Source organism: Carlito syrichta, unplaced genomic scaffold, assembly GCF_000164805.1.
Source record: "Carlito syrichta isolate Samal-C Ts95f unplaced genomic scaffold, Tarsius_syrichta-2.0.1 Scaffold304335, whole genome shotgun sequence".
In the NCBI taxonomy this organism is placed as follows: domain Eukaryota; kingdom Metazoa; phylum Chordata; class Mammalia; order Primates; family Tarsiidae; genus Carlito; species Carlito syrichta.
Genome location: NW_007248431.1, coordinates 401635 through 429418, shown reverse-complemented (window position 1 = coordinate 429418; position 27784 = coordinate 401635). Strand labels below are relative to the sequence as shown.

Below are 27784 nucleotides of genomic sequence, written 5' to 3'. Positions count from 1 at the left end.
CCTCTATACCTGAGCTGCCTTTCTAGAAGATGGAGGCACTGTCACTCACATGTTTTTTCTTGGCCCCCAGGTGACTGTGTCCTACCCAGCATGGCAGCCCCTCTCCTGCTGCCGCCGCCGGACCCCCAGTTTGTCCTTCGAGGCACTCAGTCACCAGTGCATGCACTGCATTTCCGTGAAGGAGCCCAGGCTCAGGGGCGTCCGCTCCTCTTCTCAGGGTAAGTGGCTGCTGTTCCGGTCCCCAGCAGCCCAGGGTGAGATCAGAAGCATAGGCTAGCAAAGAACTCATTGCGGGTGCTGGAGAGAGGCGTGGGCTGCCCATTGCCCAGGCTTGCTGCCATCTCAAAGCCTACTGGACACGCTGTCCCTTGGGGGAGGCAGGACATGTCCTTTGTTACAAACGCAGTAACAGGTGAAACCACCAGTATGTATCCCTTGGCATGGCACCTCCTCTCCAGAGAAGCTGGTCAGTCTGAGTTCTCTTGAAGGCACCTGGGGCCCCACTACCCTCTCTGAAAGGGGAATGCTTTGCCAGTCTGACCCTTAGTTTCTAGTTAGAGTTGTTGACCTTTTTTTGAGTCAGGGTCTCACTCTGTCGCCTAGTCTGGAGTGCAGTGGCACGATCATGGCTTTGCCTTCTGGGCTCGAGCAATCTCCCTACCTCAGCCTCCTGAGTAGCTGCTCCTATAGGTACATACCACCATGCTTGGCTAGTATTTTGTAGAGACAAGGTCTTGCTATGTTGTCCAGGCTGGTTTTGAACTCCTGTGCTCAAGCAGTCCTCCTGCCTCAACCTCCCAAAGTGCTGGGATTACAGACATGAGGTACTGTGCCCAGCCTTAGCTGTTGGCTTTTAAATTAAGGACCCTATCAGCTGAAGTGCCCGAGGCAAGCAGTGTAAACTCTAGGCCAGCACCAGCACACTGGGAGCACCTGCCTGCCATGCCTGCTTCCCGACATCTTGTGTGGTTTATCTGAAACAGGTCTCAGGGTGGTCTGGTGCACATCTGGAGCCTGCAGACACGGAGAGCTGTCACCACCCTAGATGGCCATGGGGGCCAGTGTGTGATCTGGCTACAGACGCTGCCCCAGGGACACCAGCTTCTCAGGTGGGTCCCTAAGTGTGACCTTGGCAGGTGAGGTGGGCAAGAATCCCCACCTCAATGATAGAATGGTGTGGGAGTGGGGAGACCAGCAGGGATTAGTGGAGGGTCTGCAGCGTGTGGAGGGTGCAGGACTAGCTCATTATGGGGAAGTGGGAAGATGAACTTCTGCCAAGTGGGGCCAGGAAGTGCTACCTTAGGAGGCTGGAGCACCGGGCAGGTGACAGCTGAGGCAGCTGCTGCCAGCCCATGTGTGAGATATTGGTAGGTCCAGGCCTTCATGAGGGCCCGTTGCCATCCTCCTGCGATCTGTCATCCCTAGCATCTGTATTCCGCACTGTACTTTCATGGCCCAGAGCTCCAGAAGGACAGGCCTGTTCTACCCCTGCTCTGGCCTGGGTACCTGGGACACCTGGGCACTGTGGTGTTCAGTCCCCAGAGGATAAGGCCTGAGTGGTCCCTACCAGTCTTCAAAGCCCTTTTGTGCCTGATTCATGCAGTGTCCCCCACCTGAAAGGTGGGTGACAGAGACAACATAGTTGTCCCAGAGGGCAAAAGCCCTGGACCTTCATGCCTTAGAGCCTTTGTAGGACCTTGCACATCTCCTGGTTGAGCAGGCCCAATTCCCTTTCTGCTTGGTGCTTATCAGAGTAGAGGGCCTTTCCTAATCCCCCCAGTCACATGTGCTGGGAGCTGCCATGTGTAAGTGACTTCTTGAGTTTCCAGCCAACATGGAGGCCTTAGGGTGTCCTAGGGCCCCAGTACCCAGGCAGTGTTGGCTGTCCTCTGGGCAGGGACTGTGCTCAGCAGACAGCCCAGAGCCAGCATTCAGGGTGCCTCCCCTTCCTGACTGAATGGTGCTTGGCAGGGGGTGAGGGTCTGAGGTGGAGTCTGCAGGTGTGGAGTGCCAGGTGCGTTTACGGTGCACTAGAGCCCATGGCCTCCACTCAGCCTGTGTTCAGCTGTGTTTGGAAGCCAAGTGTCTCTAAGTAGCCCTTAAGGGGCGGTGGCTTTCATGACAAGGAGAGGTAGGAATGCCCTCAGCCTCCTCTGCAGGGCGTTCCTTTTACTTTGTATTGTAAAGTTTTCTCACAGAAGCATGCAAGACAAGTGTTTGGTGTATTGTGTGACAGCCATATGTGCACCTGAGTAACCACCTCCCCGGCCGGGAGTGCAGCCCTGCCAGCCCCCAGCACTCCCACCCCCTTGCACCACTGCCACTGTCCTCTGGGAAGGTGGCATCCCCCACCCTGGAAGGCAGCCAGCCTCCACACCTTTTTTGCTTTGCCATCTGAATACGCTTTTACCATCTAAAAAGTGTAGACTAATTTTGTCTGGTCTTCTTCTCTAAAAAGTGGGGCCATAAGAAACAGTTTCCTCTGCATCTGACTTCATTCACTTGACCTTGTCTCACTGATGTCTGCCACATTGCACATGGCTGCAGTTGGTGGTGGTTTTCTGTATTGTATTCCACTGGTTGTATCTGCTTGTTTACTCACCCATGCTTCTGTCAGTGGAGAACTAGCTAGGTGCCCACTTGGAGCTGTTGCGATGCAGCTACTAGGAAGACTCCTGCCTGGGTCTCCAGTGCCAGGTACGTTTGTGTCTGCAGGTTGGATCTCTGTACTCAGAGGTGGGGCATCTGGGCCATGGTGCCTGTGCACTCTGGACTTGTCAGAGGATGCCAGGTCACCTGTCCAGGGGGCGTCATACTGCACCCCCTGAGGCAGGAGCACCCACCCCTCACAGCCTGCAAGGGTACAGGCGCCTCTGAGTGTGGTTTAGTTTGTATTTACTGATCCTTTATTGATGGACCTTTTGTGTGTGTCAGCCATGTGGGTGAAAGCCTTAATGCCTCTGTGGTCTGTTGTCACATATCTGTTGGATTGCCTGCCTTTTTCTTATTGATACAAGGAGTTCTATATTCTAGATATGATAGATATTTTCATATCACAACTTATTTCTCCAACATGGCGGCTTGCATTTTTCATGCTTATGGTGTCTTCAAGGAACAGAGATGCTTCGTTGTAATGAAGTCCAGTCTGCCAGGTTCTGGCAGGGAGTGCCTGTCACGAGGTCAAAAAGACCTCTCCCTGTCTCCCAGGAGTATCAGTGCTGTTTCTTCTAGGTCCACAATTCATACAGGAGCCACTACAGTTTGCGGTGAAAGACCCAGGTTTCCATGTGAATGCCCAGCGGCCCCATCTCCCCTCCCTCATGGTCCTCTAAGTGTCGAGGCACATTCTGAATATCAGTCTGTGGGTTCTCCTAAGCTGAGTGGAGATTTGAATTGGGTTGAGATGCCCAATCCTGGGCAAGCCTGGAGAGAGCAGGTTTCACGGTGCTGGTCTCTGTGGTGTGGACTCTGTGCCCTGCATGGCATTCTGGGCGGAGCATCAGGCATGCCAGAAACTGAAGCAAGGCTTTGTTCTGATCCCCATCTTTCCACTGATGTCCTTTTCTGTGCAACGTCCACTAAGCTGTCTGTTGTGTCTCCTTTGGGCCTTCTGGTCAATGATTAGCTATTTCTCTTTCCTAGTTTCTCATGACCTCGATGTTTCTGAAGAGCACTGCCCAGGTTGGGTTGTCTGGAATTTTCTCCGGGTGAGACTAGAGTGGTGGGTTGGGGAGGAAACCCATGGGGATGAGTGTTCTTCCCATCCCATTGTGCCAGGGACTGTGACATCCACATGGCCCATGGCTGTGAGGTCAGCCCTGCTTACTGGGGCAGGGTGTATCTGCTGGGCACACTGTCAAGGTGCCACTTTTGCTCACTGAGTTCCTTAGAAAGTGAGTTACTAGGTACAGCCCAAATGCCAGGGGAGGAGAATTAAGCTCCACCTCCTGGAGGGAGGAGGGTCCAAGGATGTTTGGTTCTGTGTTAAAACCACCACAGTAGCCGGGTTCAGTGGCTCAGCCTGTAATCCCGTGCTTTGGGAGGCCAAGGTGAGTGGATTGCCTGAGCCCGCGGGTTCGAGACCTGCCTGGGCAACTTGGCGAGACCTCATCCCTACAATAAATCAAAAATCAGCTGGGCGTAGTAGCGCACGTCTGTAATTCCGGCTACTTGGAAGGCTGAGGGGGCAGGATTGCCGGAGCCCAGCAGGTCGAGGCTGTGGTGGCCGGAAGCGGCCACTGCACTCCAGTCTGGGCGATGGAGTGAGACTCCAACTCAAAAAAAAACCCCACAAACCACCACAGTAATTAATAAATATTTGGGGGAAAGTAGTCCCAGCTACTTGGGAGGCTGAAGCAGGAGGATCAGTTGAGCCTAAGAGTTCAAGACCACCTGGGTAGCATAGTGAGACCCTGTCTCAAATAAAATAAAATTAAGTCAGATTTGGTGGGGAGATACTTTGAGGCTATGCAAATATCCTGTTTCACCCACTGATTTTAGCATCCATGGGTAGATTCTGCCTGCAATGGTTATTACTGGAGTGTGCTCATCTCCCTCTCTCCTCCTGCTTGAGGTACAATTCTAGATTAATTGGAATTAGGGAACCTGGAAGAAAAGTTTGCTCCTTCTTCCCAATAGATTTATGTGCTCACTCATGAGGATGGATTCATGGAGATTTACTTCATTCTTCAGCTAACATTGAATACTGCCATGATTTATTTTGTCACTGGAATTGTTCTAACTTTGGGACTAGTATCCTCCTGACAGACCCCATCCTTGATTTTATTTTATGTATTTTTCTTTTTTTCGAGCTCCGCACTGCCACCCACTCTGCCTGCCAGGTGCACCGATTTTATTTTATTTTTAAAGTATTTCTTTCCCAGCCGGGCTCGGTGGCTCAGCCTGTAATCCCATGCCTTTGGGAGGCTGAAGTGAGTGGATTGCCTGAGCCCACGGGTTCGAGACCTGCCTGGGCAGTGAGACCTCATCTCTACAATAAATCAAAAAATCAGCCAGGTGTGGTAGTGCGTGCCTGTAATTCCGGCTACTTGGAAGGCTGAGGCAGAAGGATCGCCGGAGCCCAGCAGGTCACCACTGCACTCCAGTTTGGGCGACAGAGTGAGACTCCAACTCAAAAAAAAAAAAAAAAAATTTCCTTCCATTCTAGCACTACCAGACATGAAACTCATCTTGTTTCCCTCACTCCAGCCATTTCTCCAAGACCTTGGTTGCCATTTCTGGAGAATGGAATAAGAAACTGTGAGATGGGCACTAGGCATGCCCGATGCTTCCATTTGCTGTGGCTGTGCCCACTGACCCATGCTTGCATGCCGTCTGTCCTCATTTCTGTCTATCTGTGTGAACATCTGACTAAACACATGCTTGTATGGACCCCATGACCCTAGTTTGACTCTACAGATCCCTCTGTCCTCCGTGCTTTTCTACAGTAGCTCTCTGGGGGTATCTGGGCCTGCAAGCCTCCAGAGTTCCTCCTCTGTTGCAACCGGTATGTGCAGAGTATTCAGAGTGGCAGCCACTACACTGTGAGGAGCTAACTCACTCACAAGAGTATGGTGTTTCTGCACAGTTTTGTTTGTTTTTTTTTGAGTTGGAGTCTCACTCTGTCGCCCAGACTGGAGTGCAGTGGCCGCTCCCGGCCACCGCAGCCTCGACCTGCTGGGCTCCGGCAATCCTTCCGCCTCAGCCTTCCAAGCAGCCGGAACTACAGGCATGCGCTACCATGCCCAGCTGATTTTTTGATTTATTGTATAGATGAGGTCTCGCCGCCCAGGTGGGTCTCGAACCCGCGGGCTCAGGCAATCCACTCACCTCAGCCTCCCAAAGGCGCAGGATTACAGGCTGAGCCACTGAGCCCGGCTTAGTTATTTTGTTAAAACTGCACAGCATCTAGTCAAGACACTGTCCAACTTCTCAGGCCAGCTCCACTTTGTCTTCATCCTCAGTGCAGCATGTCATCCAGTTTGTTACAGTCACAATCCCTCCTGGGGTCCCAGCATTCTGGGTGTCTGTTGTTTTGATCACACACACTGTGAAGTGTGCTCCAGTGGGGAGTAGGTCTGCAGGTTTGCCACTCATCACCTCAGGGCCATGCGGGCAACCCCTTGCCCACAAAGCCTATGTGCCACCCCTAGGGGCAATAACCCCTTTCTTCTCCGACTCTGTGTTCTTGCCATTTCTTGAACATCAATGAATGGATCTCACCATGGGCCCTTTCAGACCTGACTTCTTCTACTCAGCAGAACACATCTCTGTGCCCTCCAGGCTGCTGTTCATGGCTTTGGTTGGCTCCTTTGCTGATTGATGTTCTGTGTTGGGATGAACCTTTCCTCTTTGAGGGACAGCTGGGTGGTTTTCAGTTTGGGTGATTATGAAGAGAGCTGCCATAAACATTCTTGTACAGGTTTTCGTGTGAATGTAGGTTTAAAATTCACTTCAGAAAGTAACAGAGTGGGATTGCTGGGTTGTCGAATCTAATTTGCAGAGAGAGAGAGGTGCTTTGGTGGCACTGGTTGCAGCAGGAAGGCCACAAAAATCAGGACACCAGGGCATGTGCACAGAGTGCCTAGGGCCTCAGTCAGCTGTGTGTTCTAACATTGGACACTTTGGATGCCAACTCACATATAAATGCCAGTGCAGAGAAGCTCTTCTTTGGCCAAGGCTCCTGCCCTGCAATGACTCATGCTCACCAAAGCTATCCCCTAGAAATGTGGCCTCACCTTCCTTTGGTCTAGGGGGGTTGTGGGCACTGATGTCTGTCAAGGGGAGGCTCAGGCCTGTCTCCTTTCTGTTTGGAAGTCAGGGTCGGGACCTGAGGCTGTGCCTGTGGGACCTGGCAGAGGGCAGGAACACTATTGTGGACTCCGTGCGCTTGGAGAGTGTGGGCTTCTGCAGGAGTGCCATCCTGGCTGAGGGCCAGCCACGCTGGATGCTCGCTATGCCGGGGAAGGGCACTGATGAGGTGAGAACGAGCCTGCCTGAGGCCTCTTGTTTTCTGGACTGCTGTGCTTACCAAACTCCATACCTGGCCAGGAGGTACACATCCCCACCCTCCAGACCCAGGGAGCTGCTGGAGGCAGGTGCATGGCCTGGACAAGTACATGGCTGTAGACCTTGATCTGTTCCCTGTGAGGTGGCCATAGTGGTGAGCTGCCCTCCTAGGGCAGTGTGAGAATAAGGAAGGGATCAGGGGAGGTGCTAGTATCTCAGAGACCTGGGCACCTAGCATGGTTCTATCTGTGGAGCAAGGGTGCAGGATGACCAAGTGTTGAGGCCTGAGGCCAGCAGGAGTGGTAGGGGAGAGAACAGGTCCTTGGGATATAGACTTGGGAGGGAGGAGACTCCAGGTGGCCAGAGGGAGGTGGTGGAAGAGAGACCAAGGTGAAGAGGAAAGTGGTTCTGAGCCAGGGCAGTGGAGTGAGTGGTGTTTTGGGGTACAGAACCAGGCACTGCAGGCAGGGCTGAGATGCAGGGAGTGGGACAGACACTAGACCCAAGAGATAGGTAAGCAGAAGAACGCCCAGGGGATGGGGCTCTGGGGGAGGGGGGCTGACTGGGCGGGGAAGTCATCGTAGGGTGGAGTTTAGGCATAATGACCAAAGGTGTTGGGGACATAGGACAGGCCCAATTAGACAGCAGTGTCCATACTCCTGGGGAGTCAGAGTCTGCCAAGGGAGGGGCGCCCAGGACATGAAGCAGGAGTGTTGTAGAGAAAGAAGGGTGGCTGGAGGGAAATCAGTGATGAGCCCATAAGTGGGGACCTAAACTGCCTGGTGAGTGTGTGGCGCAGTGGCCTGAGGGTGGATTGTGGGGAGGATAGGGCTCTGGGCAGGGTCATCCCTGTGCAGGAAGGAGGTCTGTCTTCAGGCAGGTCCAGCTCCTAAGTAATGAGATAGGTGCAGACATTAGTTTGTTCATGTCTGCAGTTGATCATCAGTTAGGAGCTACATATGCTTTTCTTGTTAATTTGCCACAAACCTGTACAAGTGTTATTCATGTAAAAGAGATGGTAGGTGGGCAGCGGGTTCCTGCCAGCCACATACCATAGGAACACCACAGAGCTGCAAGAGCTCTGCCCTGCCCCACTGTGCCCAGAGTGCCATTGTGGGCCAACCCCCTGGGCCTCTGGCTGGCACTCTGCCAACGTGCACTGTATCCCGTAGGCCACGTGTCCCCTGTGCCCAGGCTGTTTTGACTCACCTCCTGGCACTTGGCTTCCTGTGGTGGCAGTATCTGTACTTCTCACAGCCTCCAGTCAGGGACCTCGCACAATCAAGGAAAATGGTTGCTGTCTATGTTTCTACCTGGAATCTGCCTAGACTAGACCCTGGAAAAGCATGTGCCAGACAGTGCTCAGAGAACACATGCTCCTGCCTCGCATGGCCATCTGGGTGGCCACACTTGCCCAAACCTAACATTTTTCCTTCTGGAAACAAAAACTGCAGGCGGGTGCCAGGCAGAAAGCTCATCGGTGTCTGTAGGAGGCTCTGAGTGCAGGCACGGGCAGAAAGCTCCTCCTCTGACCTCAGAAGGTCTTGGGCTGGGGGCCCAGACCAACCAGATGCAAGGCCTGCTCCCAGTGCTCAGGCCCAGGGCTTCCCACTTCCCTGCACCATGCAGTTCGAGGTGCTGCCACCACACTTCCTTCTGCAGCGCCCAGCTCAAGGCCTCACAAGTGTCCTTGGGGGTGGGCTTTGCCCTCAACCTTGACCCCTACTCTTTTACCTCTAGCCCATTAGCCTGCTTGAGTCCTTTGCTCTCAGGCCACCCTCACTGCCCCCAGAGGGGCCTTCCTGAGCCCACAGATCAGGATGGGTCCTCCCTTTTCAACTGTGGCTGTGTTCAGCCTGCAGGCTGTGTCCAGTGCCTTCCTCCCCCATGCCCCTCCTGACCTCCCAGGAGTGTGCTCAGGGCAGCTCTGCCTGCCCCTGGCATAGCCCCCCACATACCTGCTTAATCCCAGGAACCCACCCATCCTCCCCATATGACGACAAGGGAACAGATCTCTTTTTAAGAAATCTGGCACAGAGAAGTACACAAAGTAGGATATTGGGAGCCATGAGGACCCTGGATGGGGTTCTCACAGACCCTCTGTGAAAATAGCAGAGGGTGACAGTGATGACACTCAGTTGACAGCTCTCTGCAGCTGGCTCCAGTGTCCCCAGGCTGCCCAGTGCCTGTGCTCTTCACATGGAGGCCTTCGTGATCCTAAGGGGAGAAACACATACCAGAGCTGGTGGTGCTTGTAGAAGACTGAGGAGGGCTGAGCCTGCCCCAGCTTCTCACAGGGTCTTTGTGTTCCTCTGGGTTGGGCCCACTTGCTGCTGCATCGTGTTTCCCAATGTCTCATTCCTGTATTTCTTTCTATTTTGCTAGAGCTTCTAGCTGAGTGATTTTTGTCATAAGGAATCCTTGCTGTCCCAGAAGACCTCTGCTTTGCTCTCACATTTGCCATTTGTCTGCTTTGGAATGTGGACCACGCCACCCTTCCCCACACGCCTCTGCATCTCAAGCCCCTGCTGCCCAGCGCCTCTTCCTGCCTTGCTGCCTGCTCTGCTCTCCTTCATGCTGTGGCTGTGCTTTTTCCTTGGAGTCCTTGCCACTAGACTTGTTCTTTGGGACCTCTGCCACCAGGTGTTCCACTCACCCCAGGCCTCTGGTTCTGGGCTTGGGGTGTGGAGCCTCTCTGTGTGTACAAGTGTGTATGTGTATGCATGTGTACAAGTGTATACATACTTGTATATGTGCATGCATGTGTGTATGAGCACACAGCAGGGCCTCCAGGACTCACTTCTGCGATGAGGGAAACCCAGAGCTATGAGCATCCCTAGTGCTGAGTGGGTAGAGGCCCTGCCCTCAGAGGCCATGCTGCCAGGGGGGCTCCTGGCAAGAGCGTCCTGCCAAGAGAGCACCATGGCCCTGGCCCATCTGAGACTCAGTAGCTGGGAGGACTAGGCCTTGAGCCTGCCTCTCTGCCTTGCCTGGGAGCTGCCCTCAGGACTGCCCCAGCACATATGTGGCTGATGTGAGATTCAGATTCAGGGTGTAAAGCCTGTTTTGTGTGAGTCTGGGAGGACAGTGAGGTTGTCACCCACACAAGTATGGGCCCCTCAGACATTGTCCCCAGCCTGGCCCAGGAGAACAGGGTGGATCGAGCTACTAGACCAGCTGGTGTGGGTTCTGTCCATTTGATGCCCTCAAACTCCCTGGACCTGACTCCTTGTGTGCAAGCGAGGGACAGCTGGGCCTCCTACCTGAGGTGGCTGGTATGGATGTTATTGCCACACTCTTGGTCAATCATTCAGGGCAGCTCCTATGTAAAGCCTGAGCTGGGAAGCAGAAGCAGGCAGAGAAGAGAGCTGGCTGGGCTAAGTAGAGGCAGGAGAGCCAGGACTCCCTTCAGTCCAGATAGTGAAGTCAGGAGAAACCAGAGGCCACAACCGGGTGGCAACGTGCAACTGCTCTGGAAGGAGGGAAGCATTTTGCAAGGGCTGAGTGTGCCTGTGCCTGTGTGGCCTGAGTGGGAGCCATGGCTCGGTCCCTGTAGGAGGGAGCAGACAGAAACTCCCAGCAACCCAACTAATCGCCCTAAGAGTCTCTTGTTTGTATAGACAGCCTCGACTTGGCATTGTTCCAAGTCAACTTGTTTTCTTCCTGTCAGATTCAGATCCTGGAGATGCCATCCAAGACGTCAGTGTGCACCCTGAAGCTGGAGGCAGATGCCAAACCAGGCATGCCCATGTGCCTGGGGCTGTGGCAGGTAAGGCCCAGCGCGCGCCAGCCACGCCCTGCCAGCCACGCCTGCTGTGAGTCATTCCCCGTTCAGGATCTGATTTATGGTCCAACCGATCAGGCCACGCCCCCTCAGGGAACGTGCAGCACCTCCCGCAGCCTCAGTGTCCCTGCTGGCCCTCTGTTTCCCTGCTGCTGCCGCAAGGGGACTCTTGCCATTGCCTTGCTTCTGGTGGCAGCAGCAGCCAGTGCTTGTCCTTCACAGGCCCTGGAAACTCACCCCACTGCTGGCAGCGCCCTCCAGTGGGTAGCAGTGAGAAGGGGACAGTGAGGCCAGCTGCCTGGCCTGCCCCCGGGGGGGCCATGTGCCCTTCCACCAGTGCCTTAGTGTGCTGGCTTTGTTGGGGCAGGGAGGACATGCTGACTAACATGGCAAGCCCATACGTCCCTGGCCTTACTTGGGATTAATTTTTGTTACTTCCTGGCCTTGTAGAGGCAGGAGTGGGCTTAGTGCAATGACTTTCTCTGCTGCCACACTCAGAATTTCTGATCCACAGCCATTTCCTTTCTTGACTGTTCTTTCTGGTTAGAGAGGGTTGGAAGGTATCTCCTGGGGCCATAGCAGAAGCTAGGGCCAATGTGGGGGTCACAGGCCCAGACCAGGTTTGGGGGTGATTCTGTGGGGCCTGCCCACCTCCACTGGGGCCCCAGCCTTCCTCGAGGCCTCCTCCTCCCTAGCCACCCCCAGGTCAGCACTGACACAGTGTCTGCTCCCCCCTGCATCCCCTTGTGTCTGGGGCAGCAAAGAAGCACCAGACTCCTCAGGCCGTTGGTGATTCCAGGCGTCTTTCTGTTCCATTCAGTTCTGAGAGTTGCCCTGTGCCGGGCGTGACTGGGGGAAGCTATTCCTGACTCGCTAACTGTCTTGAGCTCTCCACAGGAGTGTGACTAAATGGGCTTGTACAGTTTGAGATGTGTGCATGCCCTGGAAGACAACTGGGACAGGCACCCCAAAGACCCCATCCCATGCATTTCTGTCTCTCTGCATGACTAGAAAGCTGACAACCCTCTTACAGTTGGCTTCCCCTGCAGCTTCTTGACTGAGAATGTCCAAGCTGGAATTTGGGGTCCCTGACAGGCTCTTCCTGTGGTGTTGCTTCTGCAGCCACAGCCTTTTGGGAGAGCTTCCAGGAGACTCACCTGAAATGACGAAGCTCTTGGCGCCAGCAGCTTTGCAGCCGGGCCTCAGGGACTGCGGCGGAGCCTGGGTCACCCGCCTTGATGTCCAGACAAGGCTTCTCTGAGGGCTCAGAAGGGGCTCTGCCAGGGAAAAAACAACCTGAGGGCACAATCCCGTAGGCGGTAGCCAGGGCACTCCCAGGTTTAGGGCAGGATGTCCAAGGTGGTACCTGCTCTTACTGTGCTCCCTGGGAAATGTGGGTCGTTGCACAATTGTGTGAAATTCCAGCAGAAAAATGTACAGAAAGGGAAGTACAAACTTGCTAAGGTAATTAATGTGGTTGACAGAGGACAGATTGCGTTTATGGTGATTCAGGTCTAGCATGCAGTGCTCAGCTAAGAAAAGCCCTCACTAAGTCACTAAATGTTCCCTTTTTGACCTCCAGGCCTGAAGATCAGGTTGTGACTTATCAGTTTGAGCGTGACAGAGGTCCTGACTCAATATATTCTTATGTTGCTTCTCAAAGTGGCCAACTTTTTTTTGTGAGAATAATTGTCCAGCCTGAGGCAGAGTCACTGTACCTACCCTTAGAGCCAGGCTCAGTGCCATTCCAACCCAGTTGGGGTGCAGCCAGTTTAGCGCTCCTCAGGGGACCCAGCCTGCTGTGGTCCCTGGGGATGCACCTGAGGGACAAGAGGGGATGCAGAGCAAGACCTGTATTCCAGGTTTCAGCTGAGGGTGGGTGGGGAGGAGGCTGAGAAGAGCAGATCAGGGTGACTTCAGGTCCTTGCTGCTGCATAGGTCAGGTGTCACCAAAGGTGTGGTCACCCACAGGCCTCGGCCACAAGGGCGCTGTCTGGCCTTCAGTGTCTGTCACTGGGAGGCCACAGGGTCCAGAGTACAGTAGGGATCAAGGTAGTGGACAGGGGCTGACAACCACAGGGTGAGCCCCTCTGGGCCAGGCTGGCTCCTCCTCTGGCTGTCCTGTGGTGCCGTGGCAGGTGAGTCGGACACATATCACCCCTGCAGTAGCTGTGGTGTCCAGAACTCAGGCTGTGGCTTCATACAGGTGTTGGGATGCAGAGGACTGGTCAGAGCTCACATTGGTGTTAAGAGGAACTCCCCTTACCCCCCAGACTGTTTCAGCTCAGGAGATGGGAAACATACCCAGGGGAGCGGTCAATGCAGATTGGCAAACAGGTGTCACCACAGAGCACTGCCCATGGGTACCAGGGCTAGCATCCAGCCAGCAGCCAGCCTTACTGTGGCAGGTGGTGGAGCTGGCCTATGTTGCTGACTGGGATATGAGTACTCCGGGCTTCTCTTCCTTGGCCCTGACCCTTCCTTTTGTCCAGACATGCTGCTGTCCAGGGAGGCATGGCTGCCCACTAGAAGCTCCCGGGAAGAGGGCTTGGCATGTCTTAAAGCATTCTGTGCACAGGCCTTCGAGGAAGGTGGTGTGAGTTTCCACATGTATTCTTTCCAAGCAGATGACTTGAAGGTGCCAGCACGGTGCTCCTCCGTGAAGCAAAACTACATGAGCAGTGTGGTCATGACAGTGTGGGCTCTGGCAGGGGGATGGCACATGCAAGGAGATGCCCAGAGAGACATACTAACCACCACACACATCCTCTCAGGAGCCTCACTCTTCCCTGTTTTGTAAACTCACATTATCATCAGAGCACCATGGATTTACAAGCCATTTCCAGGACATGGGGGAGGCTGCCTCTGGATCAGCTCTGGCATTGGGTTTGCATGCCTGTGTGCAAGCCTTGGTGACTGTGTCCTTCCTGCCCCTGCCATGGCCGTCCCCTCCAGGTCAGGGTGCTGCCTCGGGCTCTCAGCTGGCTTCCGGCTCCATCACCAGCCTTCTGTCCACTCATTAAATGCACACCCAGGTACCTTCTGGCTAACCCATGTCTCCTTGCTCAGTCACATAATGTGTATTTTAGGTTATCACCTTCGGTGCTGGGGACTGATGACCATGTCCCCAGGGTGATGCGGAATCCTGCAGCGCTCTCCTTCTGCAGTTGTTTCAGAGGCTTGTCAAGCGAGGCGTCTGCCCAGGGCTTGGAGTCCTCTGACCCATGCCCTCATTCATCACAATGGCTTGGGCAGCCCCCGCCAGGCATCCAGGGGTGGGACCTGCAGCCCCATGATGAAGCACAGAGGTCCATTTGTCATGGGGATATAGTGCACCGTTTCTCCTGGCTGGCAGCTCTGGACAGGTGACCAACCCCAGCAGGGGTGGCCACACATCTCAAGCCAGGGGAAGGAGGCAGGAGGACAGATCCCTGTGTATAAGAGAGGTGGAGAGGGGCAGCAGCACCCCTTTGGGCAGGACCCAGTGCAGGCATGTATGGGTCACGGGGCTGGTGAGGTGTACACAGTGGTAGGAGGCCTAAGGCTCAACCAGGCTACTCTGGGGCTTTGTGCCCTCCAACCTCATGTTCCTAGAGGGGCCCAGCTGCAGCCATGCTGGCCTCCTGCAGATGGGTTTAGCCATACAAGCAGTGTGTGGGAGGGCACAGGGGGATAGAGAGCAGAGCTTCTGAACTGTTAAGGCCACGTGGAGAACATAGGAAACAGCCCCGGGCACGCAGGAGAGGCAGTCAGTCTCAAGAACCCTTCTCCCCAAAACTCACTGAAGTCAGGACCCTCCTGGGAACTGACTGCTCTCTGTTCCTGCAGGCCAACTGTAGCCCCCACCCTCTCCTCCTGGCCGGCTATGAGGATGGATCGGTGGCCCTGTGGGATGTCTCTGAGCAGAAGGTGTGCAGCCGCATTGCCTGCCATGAGGAGCCCGTCATGGGTCTTGACTTCGACTCCCAGAAGGCCAGGGGCGTCTCTGGCTCCGCGGGGAAGGTGCTGGCTGTCTGGAGCCTGGACGGGCAGCAGGCCCTGCAGGTCAGTGTGCCGGGCTGGGCCTCATTTATCCTGCTCTGCACTAACAGTCTGATAGGCTGAAACAATATTTAGGCATGAAGAGGAGTTGTTGCAGATCCCTGGCTAATTAATCACCCGGAGGCGGGTGCGGCAGGCCTGTCCAAGGCCGGCTCAGGAAGAGGGGCACAGGCAAGCTGTTCACATGGTTTGGGTTTCTCCCAGACCTCGGGTTAACAGCAGTCACATCTTGTCCATCTCGAGAGAGGCACGTAAAATCCAGGAATACTCAGATCCCTTTGTGAAAACTAAGAGGAATTTGGTCAGTAAGGAACTGATTAATAAAAAAAAAAGAAAAAAAACAACCTAAAGTGGAAAACTTCACAAAGCTGGGGGCCCCGTGGTGGTCTATGGGCTGGCCCAAGGGAAGCCATTGCTCACAGACCACAGGAAAGTCCAGGAGGAAGGCTGGGAGGCTTCAGGGCTGGGGGGGCGGTGCTGGAGTTCTTCCCACAGGGTCTCATGGTCTCTTCTGGCTGGCGTGGCTTGAGGGGCACCTGGTGTCTGTGTCTGGGCCTGTGGAACAAGAGGGATTGGGTTGGGGCCAGTGAAGGTGGGGGGAAGTTTCCTGTCCAGGCCTCTGGTGCAGGTCTGGGGGGCTGCTGACCACTAGGGCATGAGGTACTAGTTATGTCCTTGACCTTTTGGCCCTCAAAGGCGGCCTGGGTGAATACTGGCTTCTGGGACTGAACAAGGAGCCCCCACTCACCAGAAGCTTCTGAAAACTGAAAACTGCCCACAGCCAGAACACGGAAACTTCTATGAAGCAGCTCTGTGAACACAAATCTGGTGGAAAGGGGCTCCAGGTAGGGGCTGCATGTCCTCTGAGGTGGCCACCAGCGGATGCAGCAGCAGGCCCAGTTTCCAGCCCACTGGCTCTCAGCCCTGGAGCACAGAGGACAAGGCCTGAGGCTGCCGTCCTCTATGGAACTGTGGCACAGGCCCTCTGTCGGCCCATGACAGGAGGCACAGAGAGGGCCTCATCTGGATCCCCCAGGTGGGGAAGCCCTGCCCGCAGCCTGGGGTGAAGCTCGCCTTTGCCTGTCAGGCCAACCTGAGTGGGCACTTCTAGAATCCCGAGGCATGTGGTGGGGTAGTGGAGGATTGGGCCCCAGGTAGAAGTCAGGATATGCTGAGGGGTAGGGGTCCTGCTGAGCAGGCCTCCGTGCCTATGGGCATCACCAGCCTGTGCCAGACACATAGTGAACTTGTAGTACAGCTGTCTGTCATTCATCCATCCGTCTTCTGAGGGTCTGGGGAGCACGGAAGCCCTGCTGAGAGGAGTGGAGCTTCTTATACTTCCATGTGGGAGGAAGGGTCTCCTGGGTCTTGGAACAGCATGCCTGGGTGGGTAGTGGGTGGGAAGTCATAATGGTGATGGCTGTTGTAGGAACTGGAGGCTGAGCTGCTCTAGTGCTGGCTCTACATGGCCTGGAGTGGGGTTCTCCCTCACACTCCCCCTTACTGATCCTTGAGACTATGGGAACCCTTAGTGCCCCCTCATGGGGTCCAGTGTTCATTCCACTGTGGCCTGACCTTCACCAGCCTGACTGCAAAAAACTGAAGATCAGGTAACTTTCCTGAGAGCATGATGCCTTTTTGTGTAGCCTCCCCAGACTCCCTGGCACCCAGCACCTTGGGAAGGGGCCTCCTGCCACCCTGGCCCAGACCTTCCTGGTCTTTTCTGGTGTGTTTGGGAAACAGCTGCTAGAACTTAAGACTTAATTTATAGGGCATGTTCCAGTCCAGAAATGAGCATTCCTGTACTGATGAATCGAAGAGTTAAAGCAGAGGGGGGATCCGGGAACCGTGGCCCAGAAGTGGTTAGTGAGATGGATGCTCAGGACAGAGCCTCAGCCATGGCACACAACAAAGGAGGGAGGATTTCCCCCTCCAAGTACCAAGGTGCATAGGGCAGGAGGAGTTCTGGGAGGGGACAGGTGGCACCAGTGGAGAGGGCAAAGGCCAATGTACCAACTCTGCCCAATGTCATTCAGCATCAGCCACAGAGGCCCTGGTGGTTATATAAAACCCAAGCCTCTAGGGGGAGTGTCTGGAGGCATCCTTGCTACCCAGGAGTGGGCAAGGTGACCGTGAGGCCCTCTGCATCCACAGGTATCCTCACCCACCCTGTGCTGCAGTGCCTCGGCTGAGAGCCACATGGGCGCAGATGTGCCTCCCTCGTGTCCTCCTGCTGAAGCCTCTAATGAGCCCAAATCAATCTCCCCAGGCGGACGCTGGGAGCTGAGACACAGATGAGGTTCCCGCAGCAGAGCATGGGTAATCAGAACCAGATGGTGGACGCGCCGCGTGCACATTCCTGGCACCTGAGGTCATGCGCCGTGAGAGCCACTAGTGGCTGGAGATCCTTCCTGGAAGGTCCTGGTCTTGGCCAGGGCTTGACCAGGAGCTGCAGTGGTAATAAGGAGACTGCCCTCGTGAGGATGCCACCCAGGGCTGCCTTGAGGGCATGCAGTGACCAGAGCCATGCCTGCCTTGCTGCGGTGGCTTTCCTGTGAGCCCTCATTGGGGCCCGGGCTGCTGTCAGATGCAGGTGGCGTGCAGGCCTGCGTTTTCCCTCCCACGCTCAGGCAGGGCCCACAGCCTTGAAGCAGGGACTGATTTACAGCCAGCAGTATTTTTAGGCCTTTAAGTAATAATGAGGCTCCCCCACCCCAGGCAGCCCTGGCCCAGAAAGCGGACCAACAGCGGCTCTCCCGCACAGCGCTCCACCAGGCGTCCCCAGTTGTGCGCCCATCTGCGCAGCAGCAATGGCCTTTGCCTAACCCACCCCAGCTCTGGGGTTTCCCTTTAGAGGGACAGTGGCAGAGCCTGGGGCCAGTGACCCAAGTCCTAACAGGATAAAAGGCTTGTCCAGGCTGTGGGCACACCCCTACTTCCTCCCGCCACCCCACCACACCAGGAGCACCGTCACTGCAGGACCTGGACAGGTCCTCCTCCTCAGAAACATGGGACCTGGACAAGCACTGGTCTTTGCCCAGGAGATCCCCACCAGGCTTCTTGCATCTCTTGTTTCCTACAGGGACCCTGGTCCTCATGCTGGGCTCTTTGCCTCAATGCTATCAGGTGTTTCTGAGAATGACTGAGTTGGGTCTGAGGTTGCTCCTGTCCCTGTGGGTAGTGGCTGCCTGGCTAGGCCCGGAGATCCTTCCTGGAAGGTCCTGGTCCTGACCAGGGTTTGACCAGGGGCTGCAGTGGTGTCAGCACAGCCACGCCTCTGGGCAGGAGCTGGACATTTTAGCAGGTGAAGACTGGTGAAGAGGGCACTCTGCACTGTGCCCACCTTCTGCCCATGAAGACCACAGATCAGGGCTGTCTCTGAAATTCTTCTGTGTGCTTGAATTCCAGGCGTTCAGTGGGGTGCAGGACTAAAGGCAGCTCTTGTCTTCTGGGGAAACACGCACCTCTAGCAAATTCCTGTAAAGAGGGAACACCAAGTCAGGGCCCTGGGGCCGAGCTGCATGGGTTCCAGCAAGGCCCACTCCGCAGGGTTCAGGATCCCCTCTCTACCATTGTCTCAAGGCAAAGGTCACAGGCGAGAAAAACATGAGATGGTGTTAGGTCGACCCCACCTCCATCTTTGTTCCTAGCTGCTAGGTCCCTCCCAAGGACCACAGTATTCTGGCCCCTGAAAGTTGGAGGAGGAGCTCCTGGGTTGCAGATATCAGGTGTGCCCCACATGCGTGACACATGCACAGTGTGTGTGGGTCTTGACACCCCTTGGCCAGGTCCTGTGGAGCTGAGTGGGGCTGTGTGGAGGGAGTGTGGCTTGTGGCCTGGTCTCATGCTGAGGCCCGCCTGGTCTCATGCTGAGGCCCATCTGGGCTCAAGGGCACAGCATCAATGGCTACGTGCTGTGCTGCAGCAGGTTCAGCTGCTTGTGTGCACAGGCAGGAAGCACATGGGACCCCCAGAGCCAGGGTCTGTCAGGCAAGAGCCATAGACATTAGGCAGAGTGCCTAGGACTTGAGAGGACAGTGCTGGTCACAGCAGTAAAGGGGCAGGTGTGAAGGTGGTCCCAGGTCTGCAAACTGGTGGACCAGCATCCTAGAGAGGCCCCTGGGAGAGCAGGAGGTGGGGCTGGCGGGAACTTGGCTGTGAAATGGAGTGAAGTGGGTGTCCAGGTCGGGGCAAGGTAGCTGGAAGGTGTGCAGTGGTACCAACTTCCTGGTCAGGAGCCCAGAGCTGCCTGGAGGAGGTGTTGTGTTCTGGGTTGGGGGTGTCCTGGGCTGGGGCTGCTCTGACTGCAGTTGGCAGCTTCCCCTTGTCGGACAAGGCTCCTTCCACCCTCCTGGGCAAAAACCTGGACTGCCAACTAGTGCTGCTGACCAAATGCTTTTGCTACATCTCTCAGACCTATGTGGCCTTTCCTTGAAGTCTTAAATTTAGTGAACTGTGTTGTTGAATTTCTTATACCTTTAAAACAATCAAGTAGTTCTAAAGTAACCTGCTGCATAACGTGTCCTCTGCTGGCTCTGCTGGCCTGGCTCGGAGCTGTTCAGGGCTATAAACCGACTGGTCTCTGGACCCACAGAACTGGGATTGGGGAGCATCCCCTCCCCTCCTGGTGGATGGGAGTCAGTCTTGGCCTGCATCACTGTTCGCAGGTGTTTTCTCTCTGGGGAAAGCCCAGTTTTCTCTGTGGACTAATTTAGGCTTTCAGATACAGGGGGAAATAGTATTGTTCCAGGAATTTGTCTATAGGCATAAAAATCTTCAAGGTGTTTTCTTGATGACTTTTTTTTTGGCTGTTTGTTTAAATAATTGTTTAAATCTGCCATATTCATAATCTGTCCCTGTTTTATTCCTGATTAGTCTCATCTGCTGATCCTTGAAAAACATCATTTTTCTATTTCATCTTTCTGGTCTTGTCTTTCTTTTGCTTCCTCCCATGTGCCCTGGGTTCTGTCTGCTGCTCTGACTGGATTGGATGCAGAGCCGTGTGTTAGCCTTCCCCCGCCTGCCCCACTTGGGTGCCCATGTGCTTCCATGGGTGACCGTCCCGCTGGCCCCAGTGTAAAAGGCCATCTTCTTTGTCGTCCCTCACCTATAGGCAGACCCCATTTTTACTTGTTCTCTGCAGCTGAACTGATGAGAGTGACTTCATGGTCCTGTCTCCCTCAGTTACTTTTTAGTTTTCAATTTCTAACTTAATTACACCATGGTCTGAGAACAAGGTCTGAATGATATCGGTTCTTTGAAATGTGAGGCCTGTCTAGTCTCCATTAGCGTCACACATGTGGCTGAGAGGCTGCACATCCTGTCAGCTGCAATGGACCCTGTGAGGCATGGAGGCATGGGGGGACCCTCGTGCCATGGCGTGTCCTGTTCACTTCTGCTGGGGCCTGTGGTTTCTGCTTCCTGCATTTTGAAGCTGGCCTAGAACAGGCAGGTTAAAGTGGCAGGCTTCCTTTATTCTCTGTCATCTCTGAAAAGGACTTTTGCCTGAAAACCTCTTTTTCCAACAATTAATATGGCTCAGGCCAGGTCTCTTTTGGTCACAACTTCCCTTTATGGCCCTTATTTTTTGTTTTAACCTCTTTACCTCTAACCTTCCTGGCCCTCCATATATATAGATGTGTCTCTTACGCATGTTTACATCTCTTAGGCCTTCTCACATCTCAAGCCCTCCTTCCAGAAGCCAAGGAGGCCATTGTGTGGGGATTCCTCCAGTGGGGCCTCTTGGTGGCAGTGCTGGGCCTGGGTATGTTGGTGCCTGGTTCCAGGTTCTGCTGCTCCACTGTGCTGTTGAGAAGGCAACTCCCAGCACAGTCACCTTTCACTGTGGGTCAGCCCCCAGACTTGGACAGATTGTGTCTTCATTTTAATTCAGCTCAGCATGCCCTTTCTTTTTTTCCCTTGTGACTTCCTCTTTGATCCATAGGTTCTTTAGGAGTATATTACTTAATTTTCAAATACTTGCTGGTCTTGCAGCTTTATCTTTAATTTAGTTTGATTCTGTTTTCAGGGAATGTTCCTGTATAATTTCAGTGTTTAGGAATGTATGGAGGTTTGTTTTGGCCTAGCACATGGTATGCTCGGAGCCTACCACATGGACTTGAAAGAGCGTATGTTCTGCAGTTGTGGGGTGGAGCATGCTGTCAGCCTGGCTTAGGGTGGTCAAGGTGGCTCACGTCTTCCATCTTACTGGTTTTTTTGTCTAGTTTTCTACCAGTTGCTAAGAAGAGGGATCTTAACATTCCTGTGATTGTATCTGTTTCTCCCTTTGGTCCTACCAGTTTCCTTCATGAGTTTTGAAACTCTGTGGTTTGGTATGTAAGCATTGAGATGGTCACCTTGCTCTGATGCAGGCCCCTTTTCTTATTATGACTTGTCCTTTATCTTTTGTGATATTCTTTGTCTTGAAGCTGGCTTTGTCTGATACTAAACAGTGACGTCAACTTCTTAAGTTTGTTCTTTGCATGACACATCTTCCTCCTTGCCTCTGCTTTTAACCTGTCCTGATGTTTTTATATTTAAAAAGCATATTTTATCCAGGTGCAGTGGCTCACACCTGTAATCCCAGTACTATGGAGGCAGAGGCAAGAGGATTGCCTGAACCCAGGAGTTTGAGAACAGTCTGGACAACTTGGTGAGACCTCATCTCTACAATAAATTTTTAAAAAAATTAGCCCGCCATGATGGCGTATGTCTGTAGTCCCAGCTATGTGGAAGGCTGAGGTGGTAGGATTTCCTGAGCCCAGAAGGACAAGACTGCAATAGCCGTGAGCATGCCACTGTACTCCAGTCTGGGTGACAGAGTGACTCCCTGACTCAAAAAACAAACAAACAAGCACACCTTTTGGCCAGGTGTGGCTTGTAGTATGCCTGTAGTCCCAGCTACTCAGGAGGCTGAGGTGGGAGGATTGCTTGAGTCCAGAACTTCAATACAGCCAGGGCAACAGGGCAAGATCTCGTCTCTAATACATAAAATAAAAAGCATATTTCGTAGACAGCTTATAGTTGTCTTGCTTTTTGATCCTTTCTGACAATCTCTGCCTTTTAATCGGAGCATTTCATCGGACTGCATTCGGTGTAATGATTGATCTGTCTAGAATTAAGTCTACCATCTCTTCGTTTTCCACTTGTCACTTCTGCTTTTGACCTCTTTCGCTCCTTTCCTGCCTTTTTTGTGTTCATCAAATATGTATTTTCTAGGGTTTTATTTCATCCCTCTCTTTCTTTGCTCCCGAGTGGTTGTTTGTGGGTTGACTACATGCATCCTTCTCAAAGCTCCTGGACTCTGTCGTTCATTTCCCGCTCACAGATGTGACCACCTTATACCAGTGCACTTCCATTTGCTCACCCTCCAACCTCCTGTGACTACTGGGATCTGTTCCACTTATAAACTCCACCTTGCAATAGTATTTTTGCTTTAAATCACCCCTTTTTTAAACTTATAGGACTTTTTAAAAAATGGATAAGTACAGATATAAAGTATTTTGCATGTATGTGACCATTTGTCATTCCTAGTGCCTTCCTGTCGACCCAAGCATCTTCTGGCATTTCTTGTGGTGCAGTTCTGCTGGCAAGATATTCTCTAGCTTTTGTTAATCTGAGAAGTGTCATTTCACCTTCCTTTTTAAAGAACCCTGGCTATGGAATTTAGGGAAGATCATTTTGTTTTGTTTTGTTTTTCTTCATGCCCTGTAATGGCTTCACAGATTTCAGCCCTCTGGCTGCCCCAAATGTTTCATTGCTTTGGATGAGAACCCAGTATTGTATCATTCCCATGCACACCATGTGTCTTGCTTCATGGCTGCTTTCAAGATTTCCCTTTTCGTCTATGGTTTTCAGTACTTTAACTGTCATGTGGTTAGGTGTTTTTTTTTTGTTTTTTTTTTCTTAACCTGATTGAGCTTTGATCTATAAATTGAAGCTTTTTATGAAAATTGGAAAATCATCAGCCATTATTTTTCCTTGACCATTTTCATTTTCTCCTCCTTCTGGGGCTTCCATAAGGTAGAGAGTTTGATAACATCCCATAGGTCCCCGAGGCTTTGTTCATTTTTGTTCAGTCTTTTTTCTTTCTCTTAGTCAGATTAGATAATGTCTATTGATCTGTCTTCTAGTTCACTGACTTTAAAAAAATTTTCCAATCTTCTGTTAAGCTTATCCTATACATTTTTCATTTGAGCTATTGAGCTTTTCAGTTCTGTGTTTTCTATTAGGAAATAGAAAATATTCTACTTTATATATTATAATTTCCACTTTCTACTAATCAGTTCCTGTCTGCTCACCCATCAAGATAATTTTTTTGTAATTATTTGAATACATTTTCCTTTCATTTATTGAATATATATAAATAGCTTCTTTAAAGTCTTTATCTGATATGTTCAACATCTGTACCATTTTGGGGTGAGTTTCTATTAACTGCTTTTTGTCTTTTTTTTTTTTTTTTTTTAAGTGAGAAAGCCAGATTTATTGAGAGGACAGAGAAGCTCCCACAGTGGGAGGGGACCTGAAGACCTGAAGGGATTGCCCTGCTTTTTCTCTTTTGACTGTGGGTCATATATTCCTGCTTCTGTGCATGTCTAGTAATTTGTTGTTTGTATGCCAGACGTTCTAAATGATACATGCTGGAGACTCTGGATTCTGTTATTTTTCTCTGAAGAGTGCTTTTATTCTAGCATGCAGTTCAGTTACTGGCTGTTGCCCTTGAGCTTGTGAAGGTTTCGCTTTGGGATTTCTTAGGATGGATTTATAGAAGAGTCATTTAGTGTGGTAGAACTCAAGTTCCAAACTCTGCCTCCCCTTCAGACATTGTCAGGGCTTAGCTTCTAGCTTTGTTACAGTAGGTCTGAGGTAGGTCTTATTCTAAGGCAGAATCCTTACTCCTGAAATGAGGCCATTCTGGCAGTTCAGGTGGATGTAGGTTGTCACGTGGTCTTTGCACTTGGGCCAGTAGGTCCTCTAGCACTGCTGACCTTTCAGGCCTATTCATGTGGCCCCACAGCTCTGGTGAGCCCTGTAGAGGTTGCCCTGAATGTATACAGTCCAGACCTCATACAGTAATCCATGGGAACCCACACATAGTCTTCAGCCCCCCAGTCCCCACTCCCTCCATTCCTTTGCCTTGCTGGCACAGATTTCAGCTCTCTGGCTGCCTCAAATTCTGGTCTCTGCCTCCTCAGCTTAACATACCTGTGATGTTTTACCTGGAATTTATGGCCAGGGCATTGTTCCCAGGCAGAGAGCTACAGGGGCTTTTGGGAGACTCACCTTGTTGGCTGCCCTTCTCTGCCTGGTGTCCCATGCCTATAAACAGTTGCCTTATATAGTTTGTCTCCTTTTATGGTTGTTTGCATCATGTTTGGCACTAGTTCCTCTGTTGTAACCACTTTCCTCTTGTTCTGGCTTTATGAATGATAAGGCTGTATATCGGCTGAACAAATATTTATGCTCTTCATTGAGAATTGTACTGATACCATGGTTGCATATTGTAAATAGTCTTACTTGATGCTTTTGGCCCTGAATCCAGTTTGCCTATTACTAAGAGGGAACCCCTGTTTCTCTAGTTTGCATTCTCCTGGAATACCTCTGCCAGTTGTTCCTTTGGAGTATCTTATGCATAGCACAGACAGATGTGGACTTAACTTTGGATCCAATCACAAAACTGTTGAGTATATTTGTATGTTTTGTATTATTTTGTGCTGACATACAGGACCAATCCTAGGAAACTAAGGCACCTACCATCAAGTGGGCAAGAAGAAGGAAACGATGGTATTTGTGTTACTTGTGGTGGGATGTCAGATTCAGATCATCTCTCAGGTGTGAGGGTGACTGTTGCATCTTTGGCCCCAGAGGACAAAAGATGAGCTAAATCAGTGAACTTAGCCACCATCCCTTCTTTTTCAGTTCCTTCCCATATTTCAGTTAGTTACATAACCGGTTCTATAGCCATAATCCCCATGTTATTTTAGACCTAATCCTGAAGGTAAGTAGATTCAGTGTTCTCTGCCAGGCCATTTTCTATAGTTCTCCAGTTATCTCTCACAGAACCAGAGTTAATCTTCCAGTCCCTCAAGAAGAGCTTATGGGAGCAATATTTTTTGAGTTCTTACATGTTCAAAAATGTCCATCTGTTGTTTTTATATTTGAGTGACAGTTTGGCTGGATATAAAATTCTTGGGCCACACTTCCCTATGTGGCCTTTAGGGGCCTCACTCCACTGTCCACTGGCATAGCTGTGGCTGTGGAGCTTCCAAGGACAGGCTAAACTTCACCCTCATCATGGACGGGATCTTTTTGCCTGTCTACCAAAAGGACTTTTCTAGTCATCAAGTTCAATAATTTTACTAGAGCGTATCTTACTCATAAGATTAAGATTGGACTTAGATCATAAGAATCAATTTCTAGAAATTAAAACTCTTTTTCTAAATCAGTGGGTATTTGCCCTCAACCTGTCTTTTATGTCTGCTGTTTTCTCTGCAGTTCATTTTAACTCTTTGCTTTTCTTTCCTTTTTGCTCTCGTTCTGCCATTCCTGTCTCTGTATCCCTTGCTGTCTTTTTCTGCTGTTGTTAATTCCTCTTCATTCTTTTTTTTGTTTTGTTTTTTGAGTTGGAGTCTCACTCTGTCGCCCAGACTGGAGTGCAGTGGCCACTCCCGGCCACCGCAACCTCAACCTACTGGGCTCCGGCGATCCTTCCGCCTCAGTCTTCCGAGTAGCCAGAATTACAGGTATGCGCTACCACGCCCGGCTGATTTTTTTTTTTATTTATTGTAGAGATGAGGTCTTGCTGCCCAGGCGGGTCTCGAACCCGCAGGCTCAGGCAATCCACTCACCTCAGCCTCCCAAAGGCGCGGGATTACAGGCTGAGCCACCGAGCCCGGCATTCTTCTTCATTCTTTGGGTTTTGTCTTCTGCTTCCTTTCTGAGTCCTTCCAGGTCAGATTTCTTCCTCTGTTTTTCTTCTGTGGGTTCCTGTTTTATAGAGGTGCTTTACAAAGGTCACTAAATTCATTACTTTTTTTTGTCTTGTTAATTTATGGCAAAACTGCTTGGTGGTGGTTTCCATCGACTTCTGATGAATGTTTTGTTGTTGTTGTTGTTTGCTTGTTTTTGAGCTGGAGTCTCACTTTTTGTTGCCCAGGCATGCTCACAGCCACCACAGCCTCGACCTGTTGGGCTTAGGTGATCCTTCCACCTCAGCCTTCCAAGTAGCTGAAACTACAGACACACGCCACCACGCCCGGCTAGATTTTGTGATTTATTATAGAGACAAGTTCTCATCAAGTTGCCCAGGCTGGTCTCGAGTCTCCAGACTCAGGCAGTCTTCTCACCTCGGCCTCCCAAAGTGCTGGGATTACAAGCTGAGCCACTGAGCCCAGCCGATGAATGTTATGAAGTGTTCTTCCTGCTTCTTTGCTTTCTTCTCTATGTGTTATCTTTATGTGATGCATGATTCTTAGCTGAGAGCTACATGGCTTGGCTAGGAGACACTTAAAGAAAAGAGTGTGATGGAATGCTTGTGGTGTTGGGGCTGGTGTGGAAGGAAGTGGCTGTTGCTGGTTGTCACCATGATGGCAAAGTGCCTCTGTCATTCAGTGAGTGGGCAGAGGTGCCAAACACCATGCAGCATGTGGGACAGTTTTGTAGAACTGCTGTGACTACAGAGGCAACACTAATCTCCCAGGAGCTCCTTGCTCGCTGCAAGAGGCACATGTCAAGGGATCAGGACACGAGGCTTCCTACTCACCCCTGATGAATGTGGAGCATTTTGCCCAGAGAGAAGGCAGCTCTCTGATGGCCCCTGGCACACAGAACGTGCCTGTGTGATTCCTTGTCTTGTGTCACATCCCATATCCTTCTCAGAACCTTTGTCCTGCCATACCCTACTGGGCACCACCCTGAGCAGCCCTTCAACTCCCACAGAGTTTTGGGGTATCCTTTACTTCTTGGTTTTGCTGAAGACATAATTTGCATTTCTCCTACTCCTCTGCTTTGGGGTGGTTGCTAAGGCTTCTCCAGAGAAATGCCAATGTTATGTTGTCATCAAGCAGGGAAGGTGCTTCTTACAAGGGCTAGAGTGTGGTGTCTTCCTGGATGAGGACCCAGGACCTAGCCCTACTGAGTCTCTCCTGGGACTGGGACCTCACTGTCTTTGGGTCACTCTGATGGGGGAGGAATCAGTCAGAGAGTAGTCCAGGGAGCAACTGGGTAGGGCTGAGACCACTCTGAGGGAAGGACTTAAGTTGTCCGTGGCATTCTGAGGGCTCAGTCAGAAGCATAGGAGCTCCCAAGAAGGAGGTCAGCCGGGCAGAAATATGCAGCTGTTGTGTCCTGGGCCTGCATCTCTCCTGGTTCTGGCTGCAGGGCAGGGTGCCTGGGCCAGCACCTAATGCTTCTTCCTCTGCCTTCACTTTTGCAGGTACATAGAACTCATGAACTCACCAATCCTGGGGTTGCTGAGGTCACAATCCGGCCAGACCGCAAGATCCTGGCCACCGCGGGCTGGGACCATTGTGTGCGTGTGTTCCACTGGCAGACTATGAGGCCACTGGCCGTGCTCGCCTTCCATAGTGCCACTGTCCAGTGTGTGGCCTTTGCGAGAGATGGCTTGCTGGCTGCAGGCTCTAAGGACCAACGCATCAGCCTCTGGTCACTCTACCCACGCACATGACTCACCTGTTCCCTCCTCAGGAGATGCAGGGGCAGGGAGCAGGTACCAGACTCCAACCTTGACTGGAACTGTCCCTCAGGGCCTTTGAGGATCAGCAAATTGTGGCTCAAGGACTATGGAGTCCTCACTACCTTCAACTTTTTCACTATTTTCCCTTGGTGAAATACACTATCACGTCACAGTGACTGGGGTAAGGGATGCTGGTTTGGTCTGGTTGCGTTGCCAGTCTGAGAATATTTTACAATAAATTTTCTATTGCAAACCTG

At 52.1% G+C, this 27784-nt stretch overlaps 1 protein-coding gene across 2 annotated transcripts; it reads left to right on the top strand.

Annotated features, from left to right (window-relative positions):
* Positions 1-76: 76 nt before the first annotated feature.
* On the top strand, positions 77-27784 carry GNB1L (G protein subunit beta 1 like). 2 transcript variants are annotated; one of them, XM_008059688.2, is made up of 6 exons: positions 77-218; positions 984-1109; positions 6817-6979; positions 10679-10777; positions 14621-14836; positions 27267-27784. In XM_008059688.2, the coding sequence occupies exons 1-6, from the start codon at positions 91-93 to the stop codon at positions 27516-27518; spliced, it is 984 nt and encodes a 327-aa protein (XP_008057879.1). In that variant the 5' UTR covers positions 77-90; the 3' UTR covers positions 27519-27784. The 2 variants fall into 2 exon arrangements, with proteins under 2 accessions (XP_008057879.1, XP_008057878.1); XM_008059687.1 differs by lacking the exon at positions 27267-27784 and adding an exon at positions 24412-24665.